The sequence below is a fragment of the Myotis davidii genome, unplaced genomic scaffold, assembly GCF_000327345.1.
Source record: "Myotis davidii unplaced genomic scaffold, ASM32734v1 scaffold209, whole genome shotgun sequence".
Taxonomy (NCBI): Eukaryota; Metazoa; Chordata; class Mammalia; order Chiroptera; family Vespertilionidae; genus Myotis; species Myotis davidii.
The window spans coordinates 3,214,742-3,238,556 of record NW_006300047.1 but is presented as its reverse complement, the minus strand read 5'-3'; the positions used below and the strand labels follow the sequence as shown (position 1 = coordinate 3,238,556).

The following is a 23,815-nucleotide window of genomic DNA, read 5'->3' as shown; positions in this document are numbered from 1 at the left end:
GAAAGAGAGAAATACCAGCATGAGAGACACATTGATTGTGCTGCTGTTTCTCTCATACATGCCCCAAAGGGGGACTGAACCCAAAACCTAGGTATGTGCCCTGACCAGGAATTGAACCCATGACCCTTCAGTGCACAGGACAACACTCCAACCAACTAAGCCACACCATCCAGGTGGAAGGTATATTTCTCAGTAAATGATAGTCATGATCAAAGCTGCAAAGAACCTATGATTGTTATTACTAAACTACTGAGAGCAAAGGTTCCTATGGGGCATTCCACTATTTCAGAAAGGACACAATGATCATACAAGAAAAAGGAAGGTAAGATCTTGTTGGGATCCTGTGTATCTCTTACGGCAGACCAGTGGCCTTTTTCCTAGGGAAATGCTTGGTAGGCTTCATGTAAGAGGTCCCCCCAATAACCTAACACTCCTTCAAAGGTTATATTTATATAGCTCATTAAGAAAATTTTTTAAAACATTTTTGAAATTCATTACACTCGTAATTGTCTGCCAAAGCTACTCTATAACAAGAGATAAACACTCCCTTCTAGAGGATGAATAATAATTAGGTACTGCTCAGCGCTGCTCTTTACAGGTCTAACTTTAGAGCATAATTAATCCTGTTGAAGCTGCATACGATAAGTGAAATATTTACGCAGCTGTGTTAATTTATGTATTTACTCTTAGAGAGGCATTCAGAATTGGACACGTGGCTTTCCGGGAAGATTATGTTAAGACGCCCCCTGGAGCAACGTCATTTCTCTCCAATGTCTTTGCCTCCAGATGGTCTCTGAAGATGAAGCTGAGGAGACACATTTCCCAACCCCGACAGTCTGACCAGGAAAGCAATGAGCCAGAACATATTTATAAGAATCTAGACACTGCTAGTACAGAGAACATGCCTCTGGCCTATCTGAATGCCTTTACTTTTGATTTTCCAAAAGGAGGACATTTTCTGTTGTTTCCATGATACCAACTGGGCCATATTCTCACCAATATAACACTGAATAAGGTGTGTTGAATATTGGAGTTGCGGATGGACAGTGATGATGAGAAGGAGGAAGAGAAGGAAGAGGATGGTGATGGTGGTAATAATGGTGTTAATGGTGGTTATGATGACGGTGATGATAATGGTGTTGGTGATGCTGATTATGATGGTGACGGTGACGGTGATGTTGATAGTGACAATGATGACAGTGGTGGTGTTGGTGATGATGATGGTGATGGTGATAATAATAGTGTTGGTGATGATGATGGTAACAGTTACCATTTATTGAACCATTTCTATATTCAGGTGCTGTGCTAGCTAAGCTCTTTACATGCATTGTCTCATTTCATCCTCACACCAACCTTATCAGGTAAATACTTTTATACTCATTCACAGATAAGGCTAAGAAAATCACCTCTTTTGCAGAAGTATTTATAAATGGGACAAAAGATTTAGTTCAGTTATGCACTAAATAACTCCTTCCTAAAGGTGTCTACAAATCTTAAGTGTCTAATTAGCCAATTTTGAAAGACATCTTAGAGAATTAAATGTATCAGGAGTCTTACATAATTGACCCCTTTCTGGATTAAGGCCCCTTGAGAAGAGACTTTTCCCCTTACTAGGTAGGGGGCTCATAAGTCCTCTGAGTGTCAGTTTTTCCTCTGTGAAATGGGTAAAAGCAATATTTCACTTCATAAGGTTGTTATCAATATTAAATTAAAGAACACATGTAATGCATCCAGTATGGTAATTGACATATCTTATTCCCTAAATATGTTGCTGTTTCATAGCAGATTCTGATGAGTGACAGCAATGGTGGGTAGGAGTAGAGTTAGAACTCATTATTTGACAGCTACCCTCCATATTTAAAAGTTTCCTGTCAAATGAAACACATCCCAACACTAATCATTCATCCATGTGCGTATTTATTCATGAAATCCTTCATTGGCCAGTTATCTGTCATGTTCAGAGTTTTATGTGCTTACTGTTATAAATAATACTCTTGTTTGCTGAGTAGCTCACTCCATGTAGGGTTGCTTAGGCAACCACAGTGGTAGAAGGAACCATCAGTCCTAATCTTTCATCCCTGTTTATGTCTATATACCTTGTCCTATAACATCAAACTCCTCTCATAAAAGGTAGAGCATACCTCCAATCCTTTGAACTTGGGCTTGGCCATCTGTCTAGACAGAAGTTGGTTAGTAGATATGACTGTGACAAGGCAGCCAGCTGAAATGTGCATGTGCGGTTTAGGTGTTCCTTTCTGTGCCTCTGACACAGCCAACACAAGAGCTTCTCCTAGGTGGCTGCTGACCTTTCAGCCTGAGCCCCAGAATAGACACACGTGGAACACAGACCACACAGCTGACCAGGGACTTGCGGAGAGAGTACAGTCACCGGAGCCATCAGAGCCTGAAGCGAAGCTCCTCCATTCCACCTACACTCCCGTGAGCAAAATGAATGTGTATGCCTCTCACAGTGGTTCTCAACCTGTGGGTCGCGACCCCTGAAAATACATCCTGCATATCAGATATTTACATTATGATTCAGAACAGTAGCAAAATTACAGTTATGAAGTAGCAACGAAAATAATTTTATGGTTGGGGGTCACCACAACATGAGGAACTGTATTAAAGGGTCGCGGCATTAGGAAGGTTGAGAACCACTGGTAGGTTTCACAGCCGTAGCTGGCCCACACAGCCCAAAGCACTGTTACACAGCGGAGAACGTGGCTCACGATCTGAGGAAGGCACAAATGCTCCATAGGGAATTAAGAGAATCAGATTTCTATTTAGGAGTTAAATATAAAACACATTTAGATTTCTTTATGGCACTGTGAGAATCGGGGTTCAATTCTGAAAGAAGAAGGAAGCTGCTAGGGATGATGTACTTGATTCAAATTCACACCAACCCTATGCACTAACCTCTGCCCATTTCAATGTATTGGCCACAGGAGTTGCCAGATTTTCCTGTCCCAGCTCTAGGCAGGCACAGCATATTCCGTACCCACTCTGACCAGAGCCTCCCCTCGTTCTTGAATACAGCTGCTGCCCTGTGTCCTGTGTGTCTGTACCCTACTCTCACTCACTCGTGTTTTCACTGTTAACCTGCCATCTCTGCTGGCTTTGTCTTTCCTATCTCAGTGCTGGCAGTTGAGAGGGGAACCAGCCTGCCATCTGAGCCACGGCAGAATTGTAAAGATGATGTCACGGCAAAGGCTATGGTGAGATCACCAACTAGGAAACAGAGGACACACAGAAGGAAATGCTGCTAGAAAGAGTTGACCCAATTAGCTTCCATGAATGCCATAATCCCCAAGAGGGTGGAAACTTTTCTTTTTTTGCATGATAGAAAGTCAAGAAGTGAACTGTAGTGAAAGCCCACGACATTTCTGCTCACGATTCCTTTTCTAGAAATTGCTTCTGTTTCATTCCTTCCTCGGATAATAGCAAGAGCTGTTGTGTTGGTACAACATAACCCTGCCTTTTTTTTTCAGTCCTGATGGGTCCTTGACCCCAAATGCTCCAGGAATCCTTCCTCTGGGACTTGGAATTGAGAATTGAGAGACTCGAGATTGGGATGTATTATGAGCTGGTTATGTAATGTCACTGCTCCAGGGCAGACTGTCTCAGCTCCAGTCCTACTAACATCTGGGCTCAGATAATTCTGTGTTCTGAGATATGGGGGTGGGGATGTCTTGAGCATGGTAAGATGTTTGCCAGCATCCCTCATCCCTGACCTCTACCCGCTAGATGCCAGTGGCAAACAGACTCCAGAGTCATGACAATAAAAATGTCTCCAGACATAGCCAAGTGCTCTAGGGGTCAAAGTTGTCTCCTGTTAAAGCGACTGCTGGAGAGAGAGAGAGCGAGAAAGAGAGAGAGAGAGAGAGAGAACCTGTGAATTTGTGCCGTTGAGGCCCCAGGACTGCCCCAGTTGCTGTTTTTCCTCTAAATCTATTTGCTCAACTCTTTTCTAAATTCACTGAGATGGATACTTCTGCATCCCCAAAATAAATGTCTTTTAAAAACATGGCTATCTATAATTGGTTTCCATTATAAGCAACCCAAAGAACAGTGGTATCATGTGATAAGCATTCAATAAATACTTTCAGTGTGCAAGTTCATCACAAAAAAATCCATTGGAAAGCCAATAAAGGGGGGGGGGACCAAAGTGCAAGGGCCTCAAGTACCCCAAAGTAGGGGGTCACCCACGGTCTTACCATCACCCACAAACTGGAGCAGGGCCAGGTCTATCTGCCTCTTCCAAGGTGAGCCCTTCTGGAGGGCAATTCCATAACCAGTGGTAGCAAAGATGTACCCACTCCCGATGGTCACCAGCTTGCAGCCTTCATCCCGCCCAGCCTTGTAATTCAAGACCGCCGCATCGTAGATGAAAGCATCCAGTTTCCTGCAATGACAAGAAACCAGGAAGTCATGGGAATGGCGGGGTACCACCTCAGGGCCCAGCTCCCAGCCCACTCCAGCATCACACACTTTCTTTCCCATGGGAGACGATGGCTCAGGGCTGCTCCATCCTCTCATTATAAAAGGATCTATTTTTAATGAAGAGATAAAAGCCAGAACTTTTTTCTCCAAGTTACAAGAGACAGCTAAATAAAGACGTGAAGAATCCTTATACCCAAGTGAGTAAACAGTTGAGTTTGCTGGTTTAAGTGTTGCCCTTAGTACTCCCAACAGTGGAGGACAGCGGCCTATTTAGAAAGGCTGCCTCAGAACGAAGTAAACAATTAAGGGGCAGACGATTCGGGAGTAGCAGGCAGGCAGGCAAGGGACTCAATAAGAATAAGGTCTCTTCCTCCCAAAAGAAACATGCTTACTGTGTATTCATATTACAAAAATATGATGTAATAATTTTTAGAAACCCAAATAATGTAGAAAATACTAACAATACAAACACTATTAAAATTGCCCATATTCCATAACTCAGAGGCAATCGTATTGGTGAACAACCTTCCAAATTTAAAAAAAAATTTTGATTTGAAAGAATGAGAGGAAGAAAGAGAGAGAGTGAAAGAGAAACACTGATCTGTTGTTCCACTTATTTATGCATTTACTGGTTGATTCTTGTATATGCCCTGAATGGGGATCGAACCCACCTTGGTGTGTTGGGACAATGCTCTAAGCAACTGAGCTACCTGGCCCAGGCCCAATCTTCCAAACTTTTTGTGCATGTGCACACACATGCACAGAGTCACACACATACACACACCTTTTTTAAAACGGGGTTGGTAACTTTTCTGAAAAGACAAGATAATAACTAGTTTAGGTTTTGTGGGCCATAGGGTCTCTGTTGCAACGACTCAACTCTGCCGTTGTGACATGTTATGGGCCAAGTTGTGTTCCCCTCCCCCCCAAATTCATATGTTGAAGTCCTAACCCCCAGCACCTCACAATATGATCTTATTTGGAGATGTTATTGTTAAGATGAGGTCATCCCGGAATAGGGAGAGCCCCTCCTCTATTATCCCTGGTGTCCTCATGGGAGGGGAGGTGTGAGCACAGACACTAGGGAGACGCCCTGGGGAGGTGGGAGTGATGCTGCCACAGGGCCAGGAACCACCAGAGGCTGGGGGAGAGGCGGAGCATCTTCTTCCCCAATGCCCTCAGAGAAGGTTCGGCCCTGTCAACACCTTGACCTCGGACTTCCAGGCTCCAGGACTAGGAGACAAATAACCTTGTTGTTTAACCCTCACCGTTTGTGGGATGTGTTATGGCTGCACTAGGAACTACGCACAGCGTGGAAGCAGCCCCTCATAATATATAAACGAATGGACTCAGCTCTGTTCCAGTAAAACAAGAGATTGGCCCATGGGCCATTGTTTGTCAACCCTTGTTTTAACGCCCCCAAATAGAACTTTACCAGGCAAACTATTTCACAAATTGTGTTCTCTTTTCATTTCACACCACACACAGTGAACATGTTTCATGTCAACAAACGCAGCACTTTCCTGGGATACATTTATTGTTATGGAGGTGTGATGTATATAAAATAAACTGCTAGATAAAAATTGACATATGCACACATATTTAAAATCATCATGCAGATCAAGGTATAGGACATTTTCATCATCTCAGAAGTCCTCTATGCCCCTCCCAGTCACGTCCCCTCCAAAAGGCTAGCGCCATAAATCCCCTCCATGGCACGGCTGTGCCTCATTCATTCCCTAGGTCTCTATTAGCTGGTGTGCATGTTGTTTCAATTTTTTAAGTTATTTAACGAGGCAGGAATGACCATCATTGAACATGGGGATGTATACTCAATTCTAAAGTAGGTAGGAAAATGAAATTGGAGATAACTCCACTTCTTTGGCAACTTCTCAACATCACTGCCTTTCTTTCTTTAACAAGAAAACATAAAACAGTGAAGCAAAGAAAAATAAAAGTGGCAGGGAGAGGACGTAAAATGTTGCCTCCTTTCAGAGACAGCTGCTGAAGGACGCCCTATGGGAATGAAAGTATTTGGAAGGTTTACGGCTGCGTTCTTTGTTTTAATTTTTTGTTTCTGTAATGGTGAGAGTTGGAGTGAGCCTACAAGGCTTATCTCACCAACAGAAAGACCCTGAAGCTTGTATCCAAAGCTGCAGGATTGGAGACGTGGCTTTATACTCTGAGCGCATTAAAAGGGGATCAGAGCATCCAAGCAGAAGAGGAAGAAAGCTGGGCTTTGTCAGTGGTGATGGTGATCCAGAGCTGACAGCCCCTGAGGAAGCAGCCTCTCTGGAGAGCCGGCAAACTGAAACCCGGGGAAACAGGGGCTGGGGAGATTGCAAAGGTCGGTTTGTATGTGGTGGCTGTAGGGGTGTGAGGGGAGCAGTGGACGAGCAGGTAGAAGAGATCTGGGTTCTAGTCCAGCTTTGGCTGATGGCGCGTCCTCAGGAAAGTCATTCCTTCTTCTGTGTGGCTGGTGGTCCTGCTGAGATGCTCATCGGCTCTGGGATTCTATCATTTCACAAGCTGGCAGTCACTTGCTGTCACTCTTCATAGGGCAGTTGAGACTGGATAACACGTGTTTCCTGAAGACGTCCGTCATGGACGGCATTTGTCCTCTTGATGAAGAGGGTGCTTGCAATGCCCGTACTTCACATATCAAGGTTTCCATGGAGATGCTGAGAACCTGGGTTTTATTAAGACTTTCCAAGCCTCACCCAAATCTTTACTCTCAATTCCTCCAAAAATAAACAGAAGCACACACCTATGCGTGCATAGGGGCATTCAAATGTCAAGGCCATAAGCTGGTATTCATGGGCTGAAAGTTTTCCCCCTCCTATTAGCCCACTACACACTGATGCATTTCTGGGGTGGAAATCTAAAACTGCACCCATCAATGAGACGTGTCCAACGGTGGTTTAAACCGTTAAGCACAGATTTCAGAAAATCAATACTGTATTTCATGACAAATCTATTTCTTCAACTGAAAGAAACATATTCCCATTGTCAGAAAGAAAGAAGTTAAAAATTGCTGACATCCTCAAGAGTGGGCTTTGTGGTCCAAGTCTTTGCGCACAGAGTGGACAATATCTGACCTTCGTGGGCTGCTGGGAACAAGGGGGTCATATAAATAAAGTTTATGTGCAGTAACTGGCCCATAGCAAATGCTCAGGACACACAGGTGCATCCAATCAAATTCAGATTTTACAAAGGCACTCACAACTTTCATGCTTTCTACGTGACAAATCCAGTCCTAAGTATTTTATATGCATTATCTCATTAACCATCACTATGCACAGGTTTACACCTATTGCCATCCCCACTGTGAGATGAGAAACTAAGTCATGGAGAAGTAAAGCAACTCTTCACCACCGCCCAGCTTAGAAGTGTCAGAACAGCCTTTGGATTTACACAGTCTGATACCCAAGGCCACAGAATAATCACCATGACCACGTGATCCATAAGACTTGTGACATTAACTAGGGCAGCTCTGTCTACTGCTTATGAAACTCAGACTGGGGGCTACAGCTATACATCAAGCCCAGGGATATGAAAAAGGAAGCAAGGATGAGATTAGAATAGAGTTTGAAAAGATTTGGCGGGTTGTTCAGCTTCATTGTGTCTCTTTCCCAGCACATGCGTAGTTGTGGATGGTCTGGAGTTATCCCCACAGAAGACATGTCTGGCCTATTTGTCCAGGAGACGTTTAGGAGTGGATGGCCAAGGCTTCATGTTAAAGGAAAAGGTAAGGAAGAGGAAAAGGCTGCCTGAAAGTGAAGCCAAATTTAGACCAGAAGCACCTGGCCGCTGGAGTTGGGATGCTGAGATGGCAATATGTTAGGCTGCCACGTGGCTACTGGCAGCTCTGGGTTTGAAGCATCACAGAGATGGAAGGTTGGCGTGAAAGAGGCCTCAGAAGTCAGTCAGGTGGGTGCTTGAGGGCTCACAGGTGAGAAGCCCGGTGTGCTTCTCTGTTCCGAGTTTTCTCCTGCTTTTCAAGAGGAAACCGCCTTTGTCCCCACCACCCCAGCTCTTGCTGAGGTCACATAGCTGCCATCGGCTAAGTGCTTCTCCCTCTGGGCGGAGGAGGCTCAAAGATCAGGACAGAGCCCCTAGCCAGCCAACTCCATCCAGCCAACTCTACTCCCTACAAAGGGCTGATCATTTCTTCAAACATTGGTGACAAATGAAACGACACCTGGGCTCCCCAGCACGGGGGCTGAAACAGAAGCGAATGAGTGCCGTGCTGGTGTCGTGACATGCCCACCTCCCTGCCAGGCCTCATAGAGGCTGTGTGGGTGCTGTCACCCTCTCCTGTCACCAGCAGTCCTCAAGGGAAGTAAATGATTAACAATGACAGTGATTCAGAATGAGGGGGGAAATAAAACCTTCCTTCTGCAAATTTGCAAAGAACAAAGTATGGACGACTGTCACATGTGCCCCTGCGACTTTAACCCAGCAGCTTCCTGCCAGGTTTTTCGACGGCTTTGGAGAGATGCTACAGCTCACTGAAGCATGTAGACAGGACCCTGTTACCTCAGTCAGCCTTTCTTGTACCTGCACGATGGCCTGAAAGTTCACTCCAGACCCAAGACTGTTTGTGGGAAAATCTGATTCCCCCAACACAAAGGGAGACCATGGCCCTTTTGAGAATGGGAGCTTGCGTTGTCACGTGGCTTGACATTTCCTAATCAAAAGTTTCCGGTTTTAGCTCTTCATCTCATGCATGTTTTCAGATGCTCTCGGGGGGTGGGGGGTCATATTTAGCATATTTAAAGGCTAATTATATAGCTAAAGTTAATTATCCATTCATTAACATTCAAGAAGCCTTGAACAAGACATTGACTTGTTCTGATGAATTAATGAAATCTCCGTGTGTGTGTGTGTGTGTGTGTGTGTGTGGTCTCAAGTGTTACTGAAAGTTAAACATGTCTTTGATGATAACTGCATGTATTTTTTTAGGTCACCTCAAAGCCTTGTCAGGAAGGAAACACATCACCCAGCCATTTAGGCCAGTCATGTCTGGGCAAGTGTGGAACATGGATGGGGTTCAGACCCACCTCTGCCAGCTGTATGGGACTGCTTGGAGCTTATCTGCAAGATGGGGAATAACAGCTCTCCCCCAGGGCTGGCTGTTGGATGGATGAAACAGAAATGAAGGTGTTATGGAAACTGCACATCCTAATGCACAACCAGGAGCTTGTAGTGGCAGTAATGACTGCTTTGGGCAGGAAGCAATGGGGATGCAGACCATCTTCAAGCACCCAGACACGGTGCTATTCATGGGTGAAGGGTACTCGTGGGTCCAAGAATTGGTACCACTGAGGCATGACTACTTTTGGCAGCACCTGCTCAGGCAAGAGCCACTCAACATGCACAGAAACTATACCTGCCATCAGCACAGGATGGTCTAAAACTGGCTTTAGGGAAGTGGCTTAGAATCAATCACATTTTGACTCTAAGTTTGTGAACACAAAATTTAATGCATTTTCAATAAAGAAGCATTTTTCAGAGCAAACTCCATTAAGCTAATTTAATTCCTAGATTGATGTCTTGCATAGCATAGTTAAATTGTTTCCATTTTTTTTTTGTAAACTATTTTCACTGTGATCAATTCTTTGCTGTTTAAATTTTATAAGGCTTTGATTCATTGATCAGCATTCAAACCATAACAAATTTTACTGATTTATAACTTCTGCTCGTTTGACGTTTCTTTTGTGGTTATTATTTCCACAAGTCCAGTGCATCTGGGTCAAAATGGTGCAGAGATCCAAAACTGGCCAAGAAGACTGGAGTCATCTATGGATTCTTAGTCAATTACAAATTTCACCCTGTGTGCTTTCAGCTGTTGTGAGTTTAATTTGTGTTAATTATTTCTACCAGTAATAGTCACTGTGAATTGGATTTTTAAAAGACTGATGGCTAATATTTACTTTTTAACTGAGACAATGCCCAGCAATTTTGTAAACAGAGACAGAGAGAGAGGCAGAGGTAGAGGAGGAAGCAAGGGAGGGAGAGGGAGAGGGAGGGAATGATACAGATGGAGGTAAGCACCCAGTAAAACAAAGACAGGGAGAGAGAAAGAGAAATTGAAGGGAAAGAACAAGGATGAGAGTGAGGAAAATACATAGTAGACTCAGAGAGGGAAAGAATAGGAGGGAGATGGACTGATAGGGATAGAATAAGAGACAAAGAGGGAGGGAAGGATGGAGACACACAGGGTGAGGAGACAGGGAGGGAGAGGGGGACAGGAGAAAGGAGGGGGGAGAGAGAGAGAGAGGAGAGAGAGAGAGAGAGAGAGAGAGAGAGAGAGAGAACACACACACTTCACCTACTGACTAAGAAGCTCAAAAACAAGAAAGATTTAAAATGATAAGGCAAACTCCTGCTTTGTTTCTGTTAGATTTCACATTAGACCCACACTAACCATGTCCAAGGAGTTGATAGATTACGAAATGTAGTCTTTTTAATTTGGGGGAAGCCTTGCTAAAGGGCTTCCCAAATCCGCGGGCAAGTCCTCGGCTGGCATATAGAGTCAGAGGAACAACACACAGGAAGGTGGGCAGGTCTGTGTACTCCTCTAAGCCTTGAATTCCCCATCTGACCAGAAGGAAAACAATCTCTCCCACATGATTGTACACCGGTTAAGGGGATTTGCCATGAATCTGCCACACATTTGCTATGAATATGCTGGGTGAATTATAAAGCACTATGCAAAAGCTCTGCTCTGCTCACGCTACCACTCGTGTTCTGTCTGACACAGAAAAAGTATTGATTCCTCCTGGAATGTAAATATTTTATAGAGCTCCTTAGAATATATTCCTCAAGAGTTGGGATCAGAGCTGACCATTTACTGCAAATCCCGAGGTGCACAGTAGAAAATAAAGAATGCTAAAACTGTTTTCTTTGTTCAGACTTTTCTTAAATGTTTACCATGGGTCAGACAGTGTGCTCTTTGCCTGCATAATGTATCTAATCCATACAATGGACTCCTAACGTGGAGGAACCAAAATTAGCGCCATTTTATAAAAGGGAAAATGGGGTTTAAGAGGTTCATTTGTCCAAGGTCCCAAAACTGGTCATTAGCAGGGAGAGAATTCGAATTTTGAGCATTATACTGGTAGCGGTAAGTGATGCTGCCGAGCTTGTCATACACTAGGGCTACAAGATAGGGAATCTCAAGGGCCAGAAAACATGAAAATGAAAGAGATAATGGAAAAAGAATCAATATTTGATAAAAAAAAAACCCTTATGTGTCAGACAGAGATAATGGAAAAAGAATCAATATTTGATAAAAACCTTATGTGTCAGACACAGTGCTGGGGACTTTCCCTCAGTCAATTCATTCAATTGTCAAATGAATTCCAGAAGCCAGGCTCAGGGAGGTTACTGCTCTGCCAAAGGTCACACAGCTGGTAATTATCGGAGCCAGAGTAGGAAGCTAGGTATTTCTCGCTCCAAAGTCTGTGTTCTGCACGAGGAGGCCGCTCAGAAAACAAGCCAATCAATCAATTAATTGGCAGAACAGAACTACAATTTTCAAGACAGTTGGAATATTCTGGCCCAGAAATTCTACTTCTTGTGGTCATTCCTAGAGAACTATGTGTGGAAGTGTACAAAGGACTCATCCAGGTTTTTAACACAGACACCTGACTAATATCCCCCAGAGGGAAATGGTTAAGTAAACTGTGGTGCATGCATTCCATGGAATTGTTTCCAGTAGTCAGAGGGAAGGAAGGCAAAGACACCTACAGATAAGGAGAGCTCTTCAGACCCATACCTCCTCTTCCTTGGACATCTTCTGCCTCCACCTTTGCTTGGCCATCCTAGGAATAAAACACTACCGTTCTCTTCTTGTTAAAAATGTATTTTTAATGATTTCAGAGAGGAAGGGAGAGGGAGAAAGAGGTAGAAACATCAAGGATGTGAGAATCATTGTTTGGCTGCCTCTTGCACGCCTCCTACTGGAGATCAAGCCCGCAACCCGGGCTTGTGCCCTTGACCAGAATCGAACCCGGGACCCTTTAGTCCACAGGCTGACGTTCTATTCACTGAGCAAAACCAGCTAGGGCTGTGTGACAGTTTCTGTTAGATTTCACCTTAGACCCAAATAACCATGTCCAAGGAGTTGACAGATCATGTAATTTTTCAGATGAGGAGACTGAGGCCCAGAGATGTACCTAATGGAGATGTTCGGCCTCGCATCCTCAAGGGTCCGCTGTGAAAACTGAATGAGGAACAGATAAAGTGCTTGTAATAGCACCTGACACAGGGTGAGGATCACCAAACAACTGAGATGAAGAGGCTGGGATGGAGAAGGCACAGAAAACCATCCAGCACAGCGATCACATCCCTCGATGGTGAGGGGTTCATGCGCAAGAGCCGTATTGCACACGTGTGCACTGAGCAGCCAATGTGTATGGCGTCACTCCCAGCAGCACCTGTTCCGTGGAGCCTGAACACTGAGGCCTCGCCCCACCCAGACACCAGAGGAGAGCCTTCTCTGCCTGTGCTGAGGTCGGACACCTGTCAGAGATGGTGCTGGGAAAACCACACTGTAACCCAGGTGACTGTTGAGGTTGACGGGTCCCCTGCAAAATTCACATCCACCTGAGTGCTCAGAATGTGACCTTATTCAGAAATTGGGTCTTTGCACATGTCATTGTGGTGCTGGGAAAACCACACTGTAACCCAGGTGATTGCTGAGGTTGAAGGTCCCCTGCAAAATTCACGTCCGCCTGAGAGCTCAGAATGTGACCTTATTCAGAAACTGGGTCTTTGCACATGTCATTAGTTAAGGATCTTGAAATGAAATCATTTAGGAGGGTCCTAGATCCACTGACTTAGAAGAAGAATCATTTACAAGAAGAAGAGACGCCCAGGACAGAAGGCCATATAGAGACAAATGCCAAGGCCAGAGTGATGCGGCCACAAGCCAAGGGAAGCCGGGAGCCCCCAGAAGCTGGACCAGGTAAGGAAGGATTCTCCCCTAGAGCCTTCAGAGGGAGCATGGCCCCGCGACACGTTGAGTGTGGGCTTCTGGGAGAACTGAGAGAGAATACATTTCTATTGCTTTAAACCCCCAAGTTTGTGGGAACTTGTTATGGCAGCTTCAGGAAACGACTGCATGGGGGTCACCCGAAGGGGCGGGACCTGAGTTTCTATCACTTCTTCACGTGCATCTCTCTCTATAGAAGGAGACTGGAGTTGCCAGGGCAGGCACAGCTGTTCAGGGTTGCCCTGGGCACCTACTAGGGGCTGTAAACCGGGTCTCCCAACCCGTGCTGTGGCCTTGCACAGCCTGAGCTAGCCCAGCCCCAAGAAAACTCACTCCTCCGCCTGCTGCCAGATCAAGACATGGCAAGAGAACACAGGTGGAGGCTGTAGCCCCTGGGCCGTTTCAGCACCGGGGTCTGTGGGAGCCTGTTTACCATTTTCACAATAAAGAAAGGCAGCACAGCACTGAGATTTTTCGAATCTGAGCTGCGGGAGGGCAAAAGCAGCCACCTCCCTGGTCCTAGTTCTGCCACTTCATAACGAAGGAGCCTAACCCTCCCCTTCCAGGTTGGCGCTTGCCTGCAGGAGCAGAGTTAGCCCATCGTGGGTAGAAAGAGAAGCTGGGTCGAGTTTGAATGCTGGCTCCGCCACTCACTTAACCTTTGAACGAATTGCTTCTGCTCTCTGAGCCTCGGTTTCCTCTTCAGTTAAAATGGAGAGAATTCTCGTTTGGCAGAGCTGAGTCGGGATGAAATGAGATCGCGTATCTGAAGTCCTCTGAAATGCTCAGCCATAAAAAAGAAGAGGCAGTCCCTAAGGAGAGGGAATCCCCAGGAAGCTCAGCTTCCTCGGTCTCCCAGGAGGACCTTCCTGACCAGGTGGTCCCAATATCAGGGCCCTTCTTTTGGCTTATTTCCCCCTGCGAGTTCATTTCTTTTCTCCATCTCAATTGGAGGAGAAATAGTGGCCCCTTTTAAAGCAGTTTAAGGCTTTCAAAGAAAAAGGAAACGTTTTCAAGTAAGAACAGAATTGGTTCTGGGGATTGTATAATAGCAGGCGATTGGAAACAGGCTAACTGTGCAATGTTCCAGGAACATACACATTTCCTATTTTAAGATGTGGCTCCAAGCATGGGCTCTGGAGCAGGTGTGACCTCAGACGCGCTATTGAGTCTCTCTATGCCTATTTCCTCCGTTGTAAGTGGGCAGCATGTTAGTCATTGTCTCTAAGGGTTGTTATGAGGTTTAAACAAGATAATGCAGGCCAAACATTCAGAACAAATGCTATCAATTCATTAGAGATACCTCATCTTGTTCCCAAAACAACTCAGGTAGCTTACGCAAATTGCAGTAGAAAAGGTTTTAAACCTATGGATAAAGCCATTGGAGTTGAGTGAGATTAGAGGTGGAAAGTCCAAACGCAGATCTTCAGGACATAAGCTCTTTCCAGCTGCTAACAGAGAGGATCATAAATAAAGCTCTGAATTATGTAGTAGCCCAAGCAAAAGGAAAACTATAAATAGGTTCAGGAATTATGTTGTCCACAAGATAAAAGCCTGCCTTATAGTGAAGAAAAACAATGCCGTTCGCAGCACAGAAGTCTGAGAAATGATGTCGGGTGAGGATGACACTCTCAACAAATTGGTCTACAATAACGGTAACAGCAAAGCTTGCAAAAAACATCTGCCTCTTGTAGGGCCCTCCAGTGTCAGTCCAGGTATGGTGAAAATGCAGAGCAGCAAACGTTAATGAATATTCCCCCAGCTCAATAAAATATCACCTAGTCATTAAATGGGAAAACTGTCCAACAAAATAGTACAGAGTTAACTGAGGAAAGCAAAACACAGACTTGCAGGCATACTGACTCAACGTGTGTAAACATGTGGACAAATACCCAAAGGCAATGCAGGAAGAAATGAAGAATTATGTTCAGAAGAAACATTTTTTTCCTGATTATTAGGAAAATGTGTTAAATATAAAAATATATGAAAAGGACCATGATCCTAACCAGCTAGCAAAATTTCTGACAACATTTTGATGTATTTCATTTTGGCCTCCTCTCTTCTCCTCCCTCTTTTCATCTCCGAGTTTACAGAATTGAGATCCCCCTTTATTTAATACCCCATATTTTTCTATTTTTAATGCTTTATGGGTGGCTTTGAAATTCTGTTACTATAATTTAATAGAATTTAACAAGAAATAATTCTAAGTACAAAAAATGATGTCTGTGCTTTCCTGAGCTTTTATTAAGGAAAAGAATTCCTAAGTCTATGATGTGGTAGCAATTATTTTGGAGCTTTAGTTGCAGTGTGGGGGTGGATCTCAGAAACCAGGTCATTGTCGATCTGATTTTCTCTGGAGATGATGCTATCCCATTTAGGAGAACAGCTCACTGAACCCTGATGCCTAGGCCTGCTTTCGAACTCAGCCGCTGAAAATGAACCCTCCGAGTTTGATTCTGCTTGACTGATAAAATACAGCTAATGAAACCTGCTCAAACAGCATCCTTGAGAGAACTTCCTCTGCATAACAACTAACTTCACTGAGGCTCCTTCTGCCTTCATGGTCTACCTTTGCCTTGGAAATTTCTACATCCCTGCATCCATTTCTTTTGAGGATGGAAATGAGTATTCTGTGATCTTGTCAACTCTCAGGTCATCAATTAATACGTATATATTATGTAATATATGTATATTGTATACAATATTAAGCGTGCATGTGTCTGGTTATATTAGATACATATCCTCAGTTTCCAATTCTCCCCTAAACTCAAGTCTCACAGATCTAACTGCTCACGGGCATTGCCAAGTGAGGAGGCCAGCCTACCTCCGACACTTCATCGTGCTCCAATGTAGTTACTCAGTTAAACAGCCTGTTTGTTGGGAAATGAGTTAGCCTTGTGGAACCTCAGGTTCTTCATCTCTTAAAGGAGATGAGTGGTACCCAGCTCATAGGAGTGCTCTGGGGATTTAACGAGATTATGCATGCGAAGCGCTCAGGGCTGCATGTCACAAATTGGCAGGTTCCAATAAACGCAAAGATGATGGGGAAGTATGATGTGGTCCCAAAGGCGCCTCCAACTTAACATGCTCAAACCTAAACTCATGTTCCTCTACGCCCCTGCTTCTCCTGAAATGCCCTTTCTCTTTCTTGTTCTGCCCACTCCACTGAGAACACCATGTCTCAGTATTTACCTAACGAACCTCTCAAAGCCTTGTACCTGAGCCACTAGAAGTGCTCATCAAAACAAGGATCCCCGGACCCTGCAGGCTTTCAGAATCTGTGCTCTCAAACAGGAGCTGCAGGCCCACCTTTGCTATGAAGACAGGTCTAACAACTCACAGGTAGATGTGACCACCCCCTCCTTTCAATGATGTATAAATACATCACTGCATACAATGTGAACCTTGCAAAACAATGCTTATTGGTCAAAAGACAGCCCTGCCTTCTAATTCTCTCAAAGGAATCAATGTTAAAAAAAAAATCCAAAGAAGCTTGTCTTTGAGCTGGAAATAATATCAGATAGGAAACTGAGGGGCCGGAGGGCTAAAGATTGATGCTTCTGAAAGAAATGGGAACTTTTTCAGAAATATTTATACAAATGATTGTACATAAAATCAATTAAAATTAAAAAGTCATCCCACTGTGTCTTGAAATATGGGGCTCCTTGGAGTCCTAGGGATGTTGATAGTTTCATTTAAATCTGGCATGAGTGCTAAGCTTGCAGTTTCGCCCACTTGCCAAAACTTCTTGGAGAACATTGGCTCCTGATGACTGAGCATTTGTAAATCTAAATCTGTCGCCGCTCATTTCAGCTTCAGTTCCCTCTTCTAGAGCAGATGTTCCCAAATCTGATTAGCGCACAGCAGAATCAACTGAGGAGCATGCAGATTCCCAGGCTATGCCCCCCCCCAAATCTAAATCTGTGGGGTTCAGTATCAACTGGATGAAAGAGAATTATGGAGCATTTACCTCTTGCACACCCCATACTGCGGATCGAGCCCACAACCCTGGCATGTGCCCTGACAGAAAATCAAACCATGATCTCCTGGATATGTCGATGCTCAATCACTGAGCCACACCAGCTGGGTCAGGATCAACGTTTTTACTAGCACCCCCACTGCTTCAGATTCAGGCTAGGACTTGAGAAACACTGGTCTAGAAGCCTGGGGTCACGAACAGCTCATCCCCATTGATTCAGGAGCGCCCCCCAAGTCACACTAGGCCTCTTTCTTAAAAATCCCATTTCTGTGATGTTGGCACACCAGATCCTATTTTCTCACTGATTTCCCTGATAATTTCTGTAACTGAACGCTTTAACTGGAATGCATTTCATTGTTAATTGAAATTTATTGTACATTTAAATTAGCAATGAAACTGAACTGCTTAGTTTCAATTTTCTTGCTGCCTATGTTCTTCTTAAAAGCAATTTTGGATCCCATTGATAAACATTTGGTTGACTTAATCTTTATGTGCTATCTCAATAAAATGTGATCATTGAGCCCCTTTAGAACCTTTCGAATTTTAGCAAGCATCAAAATCACCCATAGCAGCGGGTGGGGGATGCTTGTTAAAATGCAGATTTGTGGCTCCATCCCTGGAGAGACGGTATGTGTTGGACCCAAATGTTAACAGTGATGAAGGTAGAGTTAATCCACTGGCCAGGTTTGAAGATGCTCAGCTTTCCAGCTTTGATCTAAATCCTCTCTGCAAAACCGACAGCTGTTTATATATATAGTATGTCTGGATTTTGAATTTGTAAGAGCTTAAATAAGTGTTCAAGTGTTCAACAGAAATAAAAAAATCTTAGAACTATTTCCAGAGGATGAAGATTCCAGTCCTCTCACTATTTAGATGGGGAAACTGAGGCTCAGAGAGGTAACACTTGTACAAAGCCACAGCTTGCTAATGAGAGAGCCAAGACTCAAACCAAGCTGGGACTCTCATTCCAAAGCCCCTCTTATGTTCTAGACTCTTCCAAGAAGTTACAATCTATGAAGGAGCCGTCCCATCTTACTGACCCTGGTGCACATGTGCACAAGTAACAGGTGGGTGTCACTGAGACTTGTGGGTGGAGGGGTGGGACCCAACAGCTGGGATATGTGCTCTAGGATGTCGAACTCAAGGCTTACTGGATTTTAGGCTATTAGGGGAATGAACAATTCAGGAGCATATGGGCACCTACCTCTACCTTCCAGAGGGATGGAACCTTCCAGAGCTGCTGCATGTGGTGAAGGAGGCAAATGGCTATTTCTAAAAGTTGTTGTTGAGTCCATGAGGGGTTCATTTTATTAATCATTATTCCTCATTATACTTACTCTTGCAAAATTATTTTATCATACATCTCATATTTAAAATTATATATTTCCTAACGAAAAATGTAAAAAGGAAACAAGATGTGAGAGGGAAGACAAAGACCTCCAAGTGTGGCAAAGTAGACACTTGAGGGACAGAAGTGGAGATGAGCAGACGTGGTCGGCATGGTCTGTCTGATCTTGTACTGTTCTGTGGTGGCCATTCTCTGGATGGGGTTCTCGTTGTCATATGAGGAGTTGGAGTCATATGTCACACTCTACACCCAGAAAAATTCTAAGTAGTAAGAATGCAACCAAAATAAAAAGAAACGGGAAAAACTATTTTGTAGCCTCAGAGTGAAGAGGGCTTTTGAATTTCAACGTAAAATCCAGAAGCCATAAAAAAGGACTGGGAAATGTGACCACAAAATATAAGTCTGCTCGGAAAAAATATACCATCCGCAAGCTCAAAAGACAGACAAAACAACTGGGGAAAGGCATTTGTAATCATACCACAAATTTCTACTATAGAAATTACTAGTAAGGGGGAGAAAAACAACAAACCAATAGGAAAAAATAATGTTCATGAAAAGACCATCGTGGAAACAAATAAAAACCATTCCCATGGCTAAGAAGGAAAGGGCTATAAAATGTGTCTTTTTGATATCTACTAAAATTGAACATACATTTTATAGCTTAGCAATTCCAGTCTTAGGTACATACCAAGATAAATGCACTCACTTGTGCAACAAAAGACATACGAGAATGCCTTTTGAAACATCGCTCATAATAGCCTCATATGGGACACTAAGCAAATGTTCATCAAGATTTGAAGAAATAGATGAATTTGTGGTGTATCCCCACAATGACATTCTATACAGCAATGAGAATGAGAGAACTGGAGTGATATGCAACCATCTCATAAACAGAATGTTGAGCTAAAAGAAGACAAACAAATAAAAAAAACATATGGTATGCTTTTATTTATATGTTAGAATCACAGGGAAAAAGAATCTACTTTAGAAGAGACGATGGTCCATGGAAAATAGTGACGGGAAAAGGCTGTGGTTGGCTGGGTGGGGTGTGGGAGAGTTCTGGGGTGTGATGATGTCTTGTTAATTGACCTTGATGGTCAGTTTGTACAAAGCCATCAAACATATTTCCTGCATTTTTTGGTTAATCCTCACTCACAGATATTTTTTCCATTGATTTTTTTTTTTTTTTTAGAGAGAGAGTGGAAAGGAGAGGGGGAGACAGAGAGAGAGAAACATTGATGTCAGAGAGACATATTGGATGGTTGCCTCCCAGACGCACTCCAGCGGGGGCTGGGGATGGAGCCTGCAACTGAGGTTCGTGCCCTTGACTGGAATCAAACCCAAGACCCTTCAGTCTGAGGGCCAACGCTCTAACCACTCAGCAACCAGCTAAGGCTATTTTCTGCCCTTTTCAGCTCTATAAAACATTTTTAAAATCCCCTGCAAGCCAGAATGAGCAGTATGTCCATGAGTTTGGGTAAGGAATGGACTCGAAATCCAAACACATGCTGTCCTAGCCCCTGTCAGGATACCAAAGAGATTCTGAGACTGAAAGGACAAACTGCTATCAGCCCAACGTCCTGGGGAATTGCACAGAGACCTGGGCTTGGTGGTTCAGAGGAGGCCCCTCTGCCCCACCAGACACAGGGAGCATCGAGGCCTTTGCAGAGGGCCTGCGAGCAGCCCGAGGAGGGGCTGTGGACTCAGGAGAATGCACTGTAGTCACATTTCACTCAACAGGAATCCCTGTGACTGGGACACTCCATGCAATTTAATTTTCTGGAGAGGCAAAAGTTTCCTCATTAAACAGCTCCTTCATTTAAAACAGAATCATTTTTAGTGACGCCCTTTCAAAAATGTATTCCGCATGTCCCTGATATTTTGGTAAGTCCACAGAATAGAATTGAACCTTTACACCAAGCTACAACACTAACAATCAGGTCAACTTTTTGTGCCAGGCGATTTCTGAAATGCTTGCTGGCACATTTTCTCACCGAACCCTTATCAATGAGTTCCTAGTAGTATTCCCATTTTATATATGAGGCTGAGAGCCATTGAAACACTGTCCAAATTCACACAAGTAACAGCAGGGGAGGAGAAGTGTGCTCCAGCTCCACAGCCTAAACTCCTAACCACTGTTCTGTCTTTTCTTACAGCCTCAGGAATTTTGCATCTGCTACACTCTGCTGCCACAGGTACACAAGAATATTAGGTTGAGTTCTCATTGCTTTTCTCTCCATATTACCTTTCTCCTTCATCAATGTTATACTGTTAGTTTTCACATAAAGCTACATCAAAAGCTTCTACCTAAAATCAGATAAAAATCTATAGCTCTATGTTTTCAAATAAACTCTCAATCTCCTTAGATCTTTCTGGGAAAGAAAGAAGAAAGAAAGGAAAGAAAGGAAAGAAAGGAAAGAAAGGAAAGAAAGGAAAGAAAGGAAAGAAAGGAAAGAAAGGAAGAAAGGAAGAAAGGAAGAAAGAAAGAAAGAAAGAAAGGGAGAAAGAAAGAAAGAAAGAGTAAAGGACCAAAATGGAATCACTTATGCTAAGTCCCACATCAGCAAAACAAGACTTAATTGTGGTTTCAGCTTCTCCTAAGAATGTGACCTTTAACCAGTTGATCTGGAATTACCTGGTCTGCACTAGTGAGGTAATCTGCCTGACTACCTGTCCTTCCCCAAAGGAAAGTGACCTTGCACGAAATGATCCACTTTTTGCTAGAAACTTCTTTTCCTGCCCCCTTCTGCCTATTAAAGCCTTCCATTTTGCACAGCTCCTCAGAACTTCTTTCTAGTTGTTAGAAGGGACGCTGCCCAATTTATGAATCACTGAATAAAGCCAATTAGATCTTTAACTAAACAGTGGGGGTTCAAAACGAATCACCCCAAGATGTGCCACTCTGGCGTGCAGATTATTTTAAATTGAATACAATGGAGGCCCAAGACGCTCGGAAAGAAACCTTGTCCTCGCCCCTTTACTGCCTAAAGGAACCTGCTCTGGAGAAGGGGGTGTCAGCATAGGTAACTATAGTTAAGGTGCAGTAGACAGGGAGGAACCTACCAAAGCCCATTTGATCAAAGTCCTCCATGTCCCACTGTTTCAAGGTGGCCCAGCAAACCTTTGTTTACTAAACATTCACTTTTTTCATCCCCTTGTAAATTGCCTTAACTTCCTTTTGAAGTCCTGGCCCCTTCTCGGCTCCCCCCCACCCCCCTTAGTCCTGAATGACACATATAACTCATTTTACCTCACCGTCCTTGGAATTTGCATGCTTATGTGAATTTCCCATGTGCATGTATTAAACTTGATTTTCTCCTCTTAATCTGCCCCTGTCCTTTTAATTATTCTACCAGTCAGAAGAACTAAAAGGAGCAGGAGAAGGTATTCAGTTGAATTCTGTTTTTCCACATTTCTATTTGGGTAAAATAGCCCATAGAGTTGGGCCAACTTCTTTATCAGTTTAAGAAACCCCACTGGCTCTCTGCATTTCAAAGTGTCCTGGATTTGCTTTTCCTTAACACAACTCAGAAGGAAACCTGTGGTGCTCATCAGATTAACAAAAGCAGCCCTTAACTGGGGTGCATCTGGCTGCCCAGCTCTCCAGAAAATATGCAGTGGGGGCAGATAAGGAGCAAGGCGTGCAGAGAGTCATTTTCTGTGAGGCTTATCAGCTAGCAGGCCTGCGGAGAAAAAGAAGCCACCATCCTTACCCTGTTTTCAAGCTGACCAAGGCATCCTCCACTCCCTTCTGATTAAATTTGGTCATGTACTGATGCATGTAGGGGTAGTTATTCCGAATGTTTCTTTCCGTACTGCCATTGGGCACCGTGCCAAATCGAAAAGGTGGGGAATAGTCGTGAGGTCTCTGAAACTGGAGAGAGAGAGAAAGGAGAAGGAAGAGGAGAAGGAAAAGAAGTCAGCCATCACTTTGCCTTGTGTCAGGAGTTAAACATATGCATGCTTTAGCACAGCAAAAACACATTCAGTTTTGTGCTTCTTAATCACATCTCCCACTGTCTGTGAGCTCCAGTGTCCGTCTTGTTCCATGCTCTTCCCCAGTACATGCTGCCTGGGTACATAATAGATAACTTGTTGGACTGAACTTCTTGGTGCCATTGTAGACAGTAGCCTAGTGGTGAGCACTGGGGACCTGGCAGAGCTCAGGAAATGTTGGCTGAGCAGGGATGAAGGTATTATTTTCATTTGGTTAATTTATCCATCTTATGATAAAACTAGAGGCCTGGTGCACAAAATTCGTGCACAAGTAGGGTCCCTAGGCCTGGCCGGTAATCAGGGCCAATCAGGGCCTTCCGGCTGCTGGCTGGGGCCTTCTTTCCTGGCTGCCACCCCCTGGTGATCAGCACATATCATAGTGAGCAGTCGAACTCCAGGTCAGTTGACCTCCCAAGGGGATAATTTTCATATTAGCCTTTCATTATATAGGATTTTCTGTGATCCCCACCAATCACTCTGAACTCTGTTTACAAGACTTTCACCTCACCCAGGAAATGATGAAGGGAAGCAGATTTTGCCACCCCCAAAAAAGCAGATCTTTGCCATAAGGATTACTTGGGGTTGATTTTTTTTTTTAAATCAGCAGACACAGTAGAAACTCTGAAAACCATGTAGAAGTTACCCTCCTGAGAGAGACATTTACATTTATGAGGAAAATCTCCATTTGTAAGGGTGTCTTTCTTGCTGTACCTGGAAGAGGAAGATGACTAAGTCTCTAGGAACTCTTACCAATGGAAAAGGCAACCGACTTAGGTCTACATAACAAGCATACCCTTGTTAACTGTGCTTTTCCTGGTAACCTCGGGTAATTGGTCTCCCCCCAACATCTTTTGTCTTTATTTAGCTGGAAATGGTATTTAAGGTGGTAGCTTGGGCTATTTAAGGGAGTTACTCAGTTTTCTTGGGTATCTTCTATGCATACAGGAGTTACACTTGTTATTAAATTTTTTTGTTTTTTCCTCCTGTTAACCTGTCTCTTATTATTGGGGGGAGAAGGGCATTCTCAACCAGGAACCTAGAAGAATAGAGG

At 43.9% G+C, this 23,815-nt stretch overlaps 1 protein-coding gene across 1 annotated transcript in view; it reads right to left on the bottom strand.

The window, feature by feature from the left end:
- GRIN2A (glutamate ionotropic receptor NMDA type subunit 2A) overlaps positions 1-23,815 on the bottom strand; it is a 381,557-nt gene that overhangs the window by 37,873 nt on the left and 319,869 nt on the right. Inside the window, exons 11-12 of the mRNA XM_006776302.2 lie at positions 22,482-22,642; positions 4,215-4,402 (exon numbers count right to left, since the gene is read on the bottom strand). Of these exons, the coding sequence (XP_006776365.1) occupies positions 4,215-4,402; positions 22,482-22,642 (349 nt within the window). The remainder of the gene's footprint in view (positions 1-4,214; positions 4,403-22,481; positions 22,643-23,815) is intronic.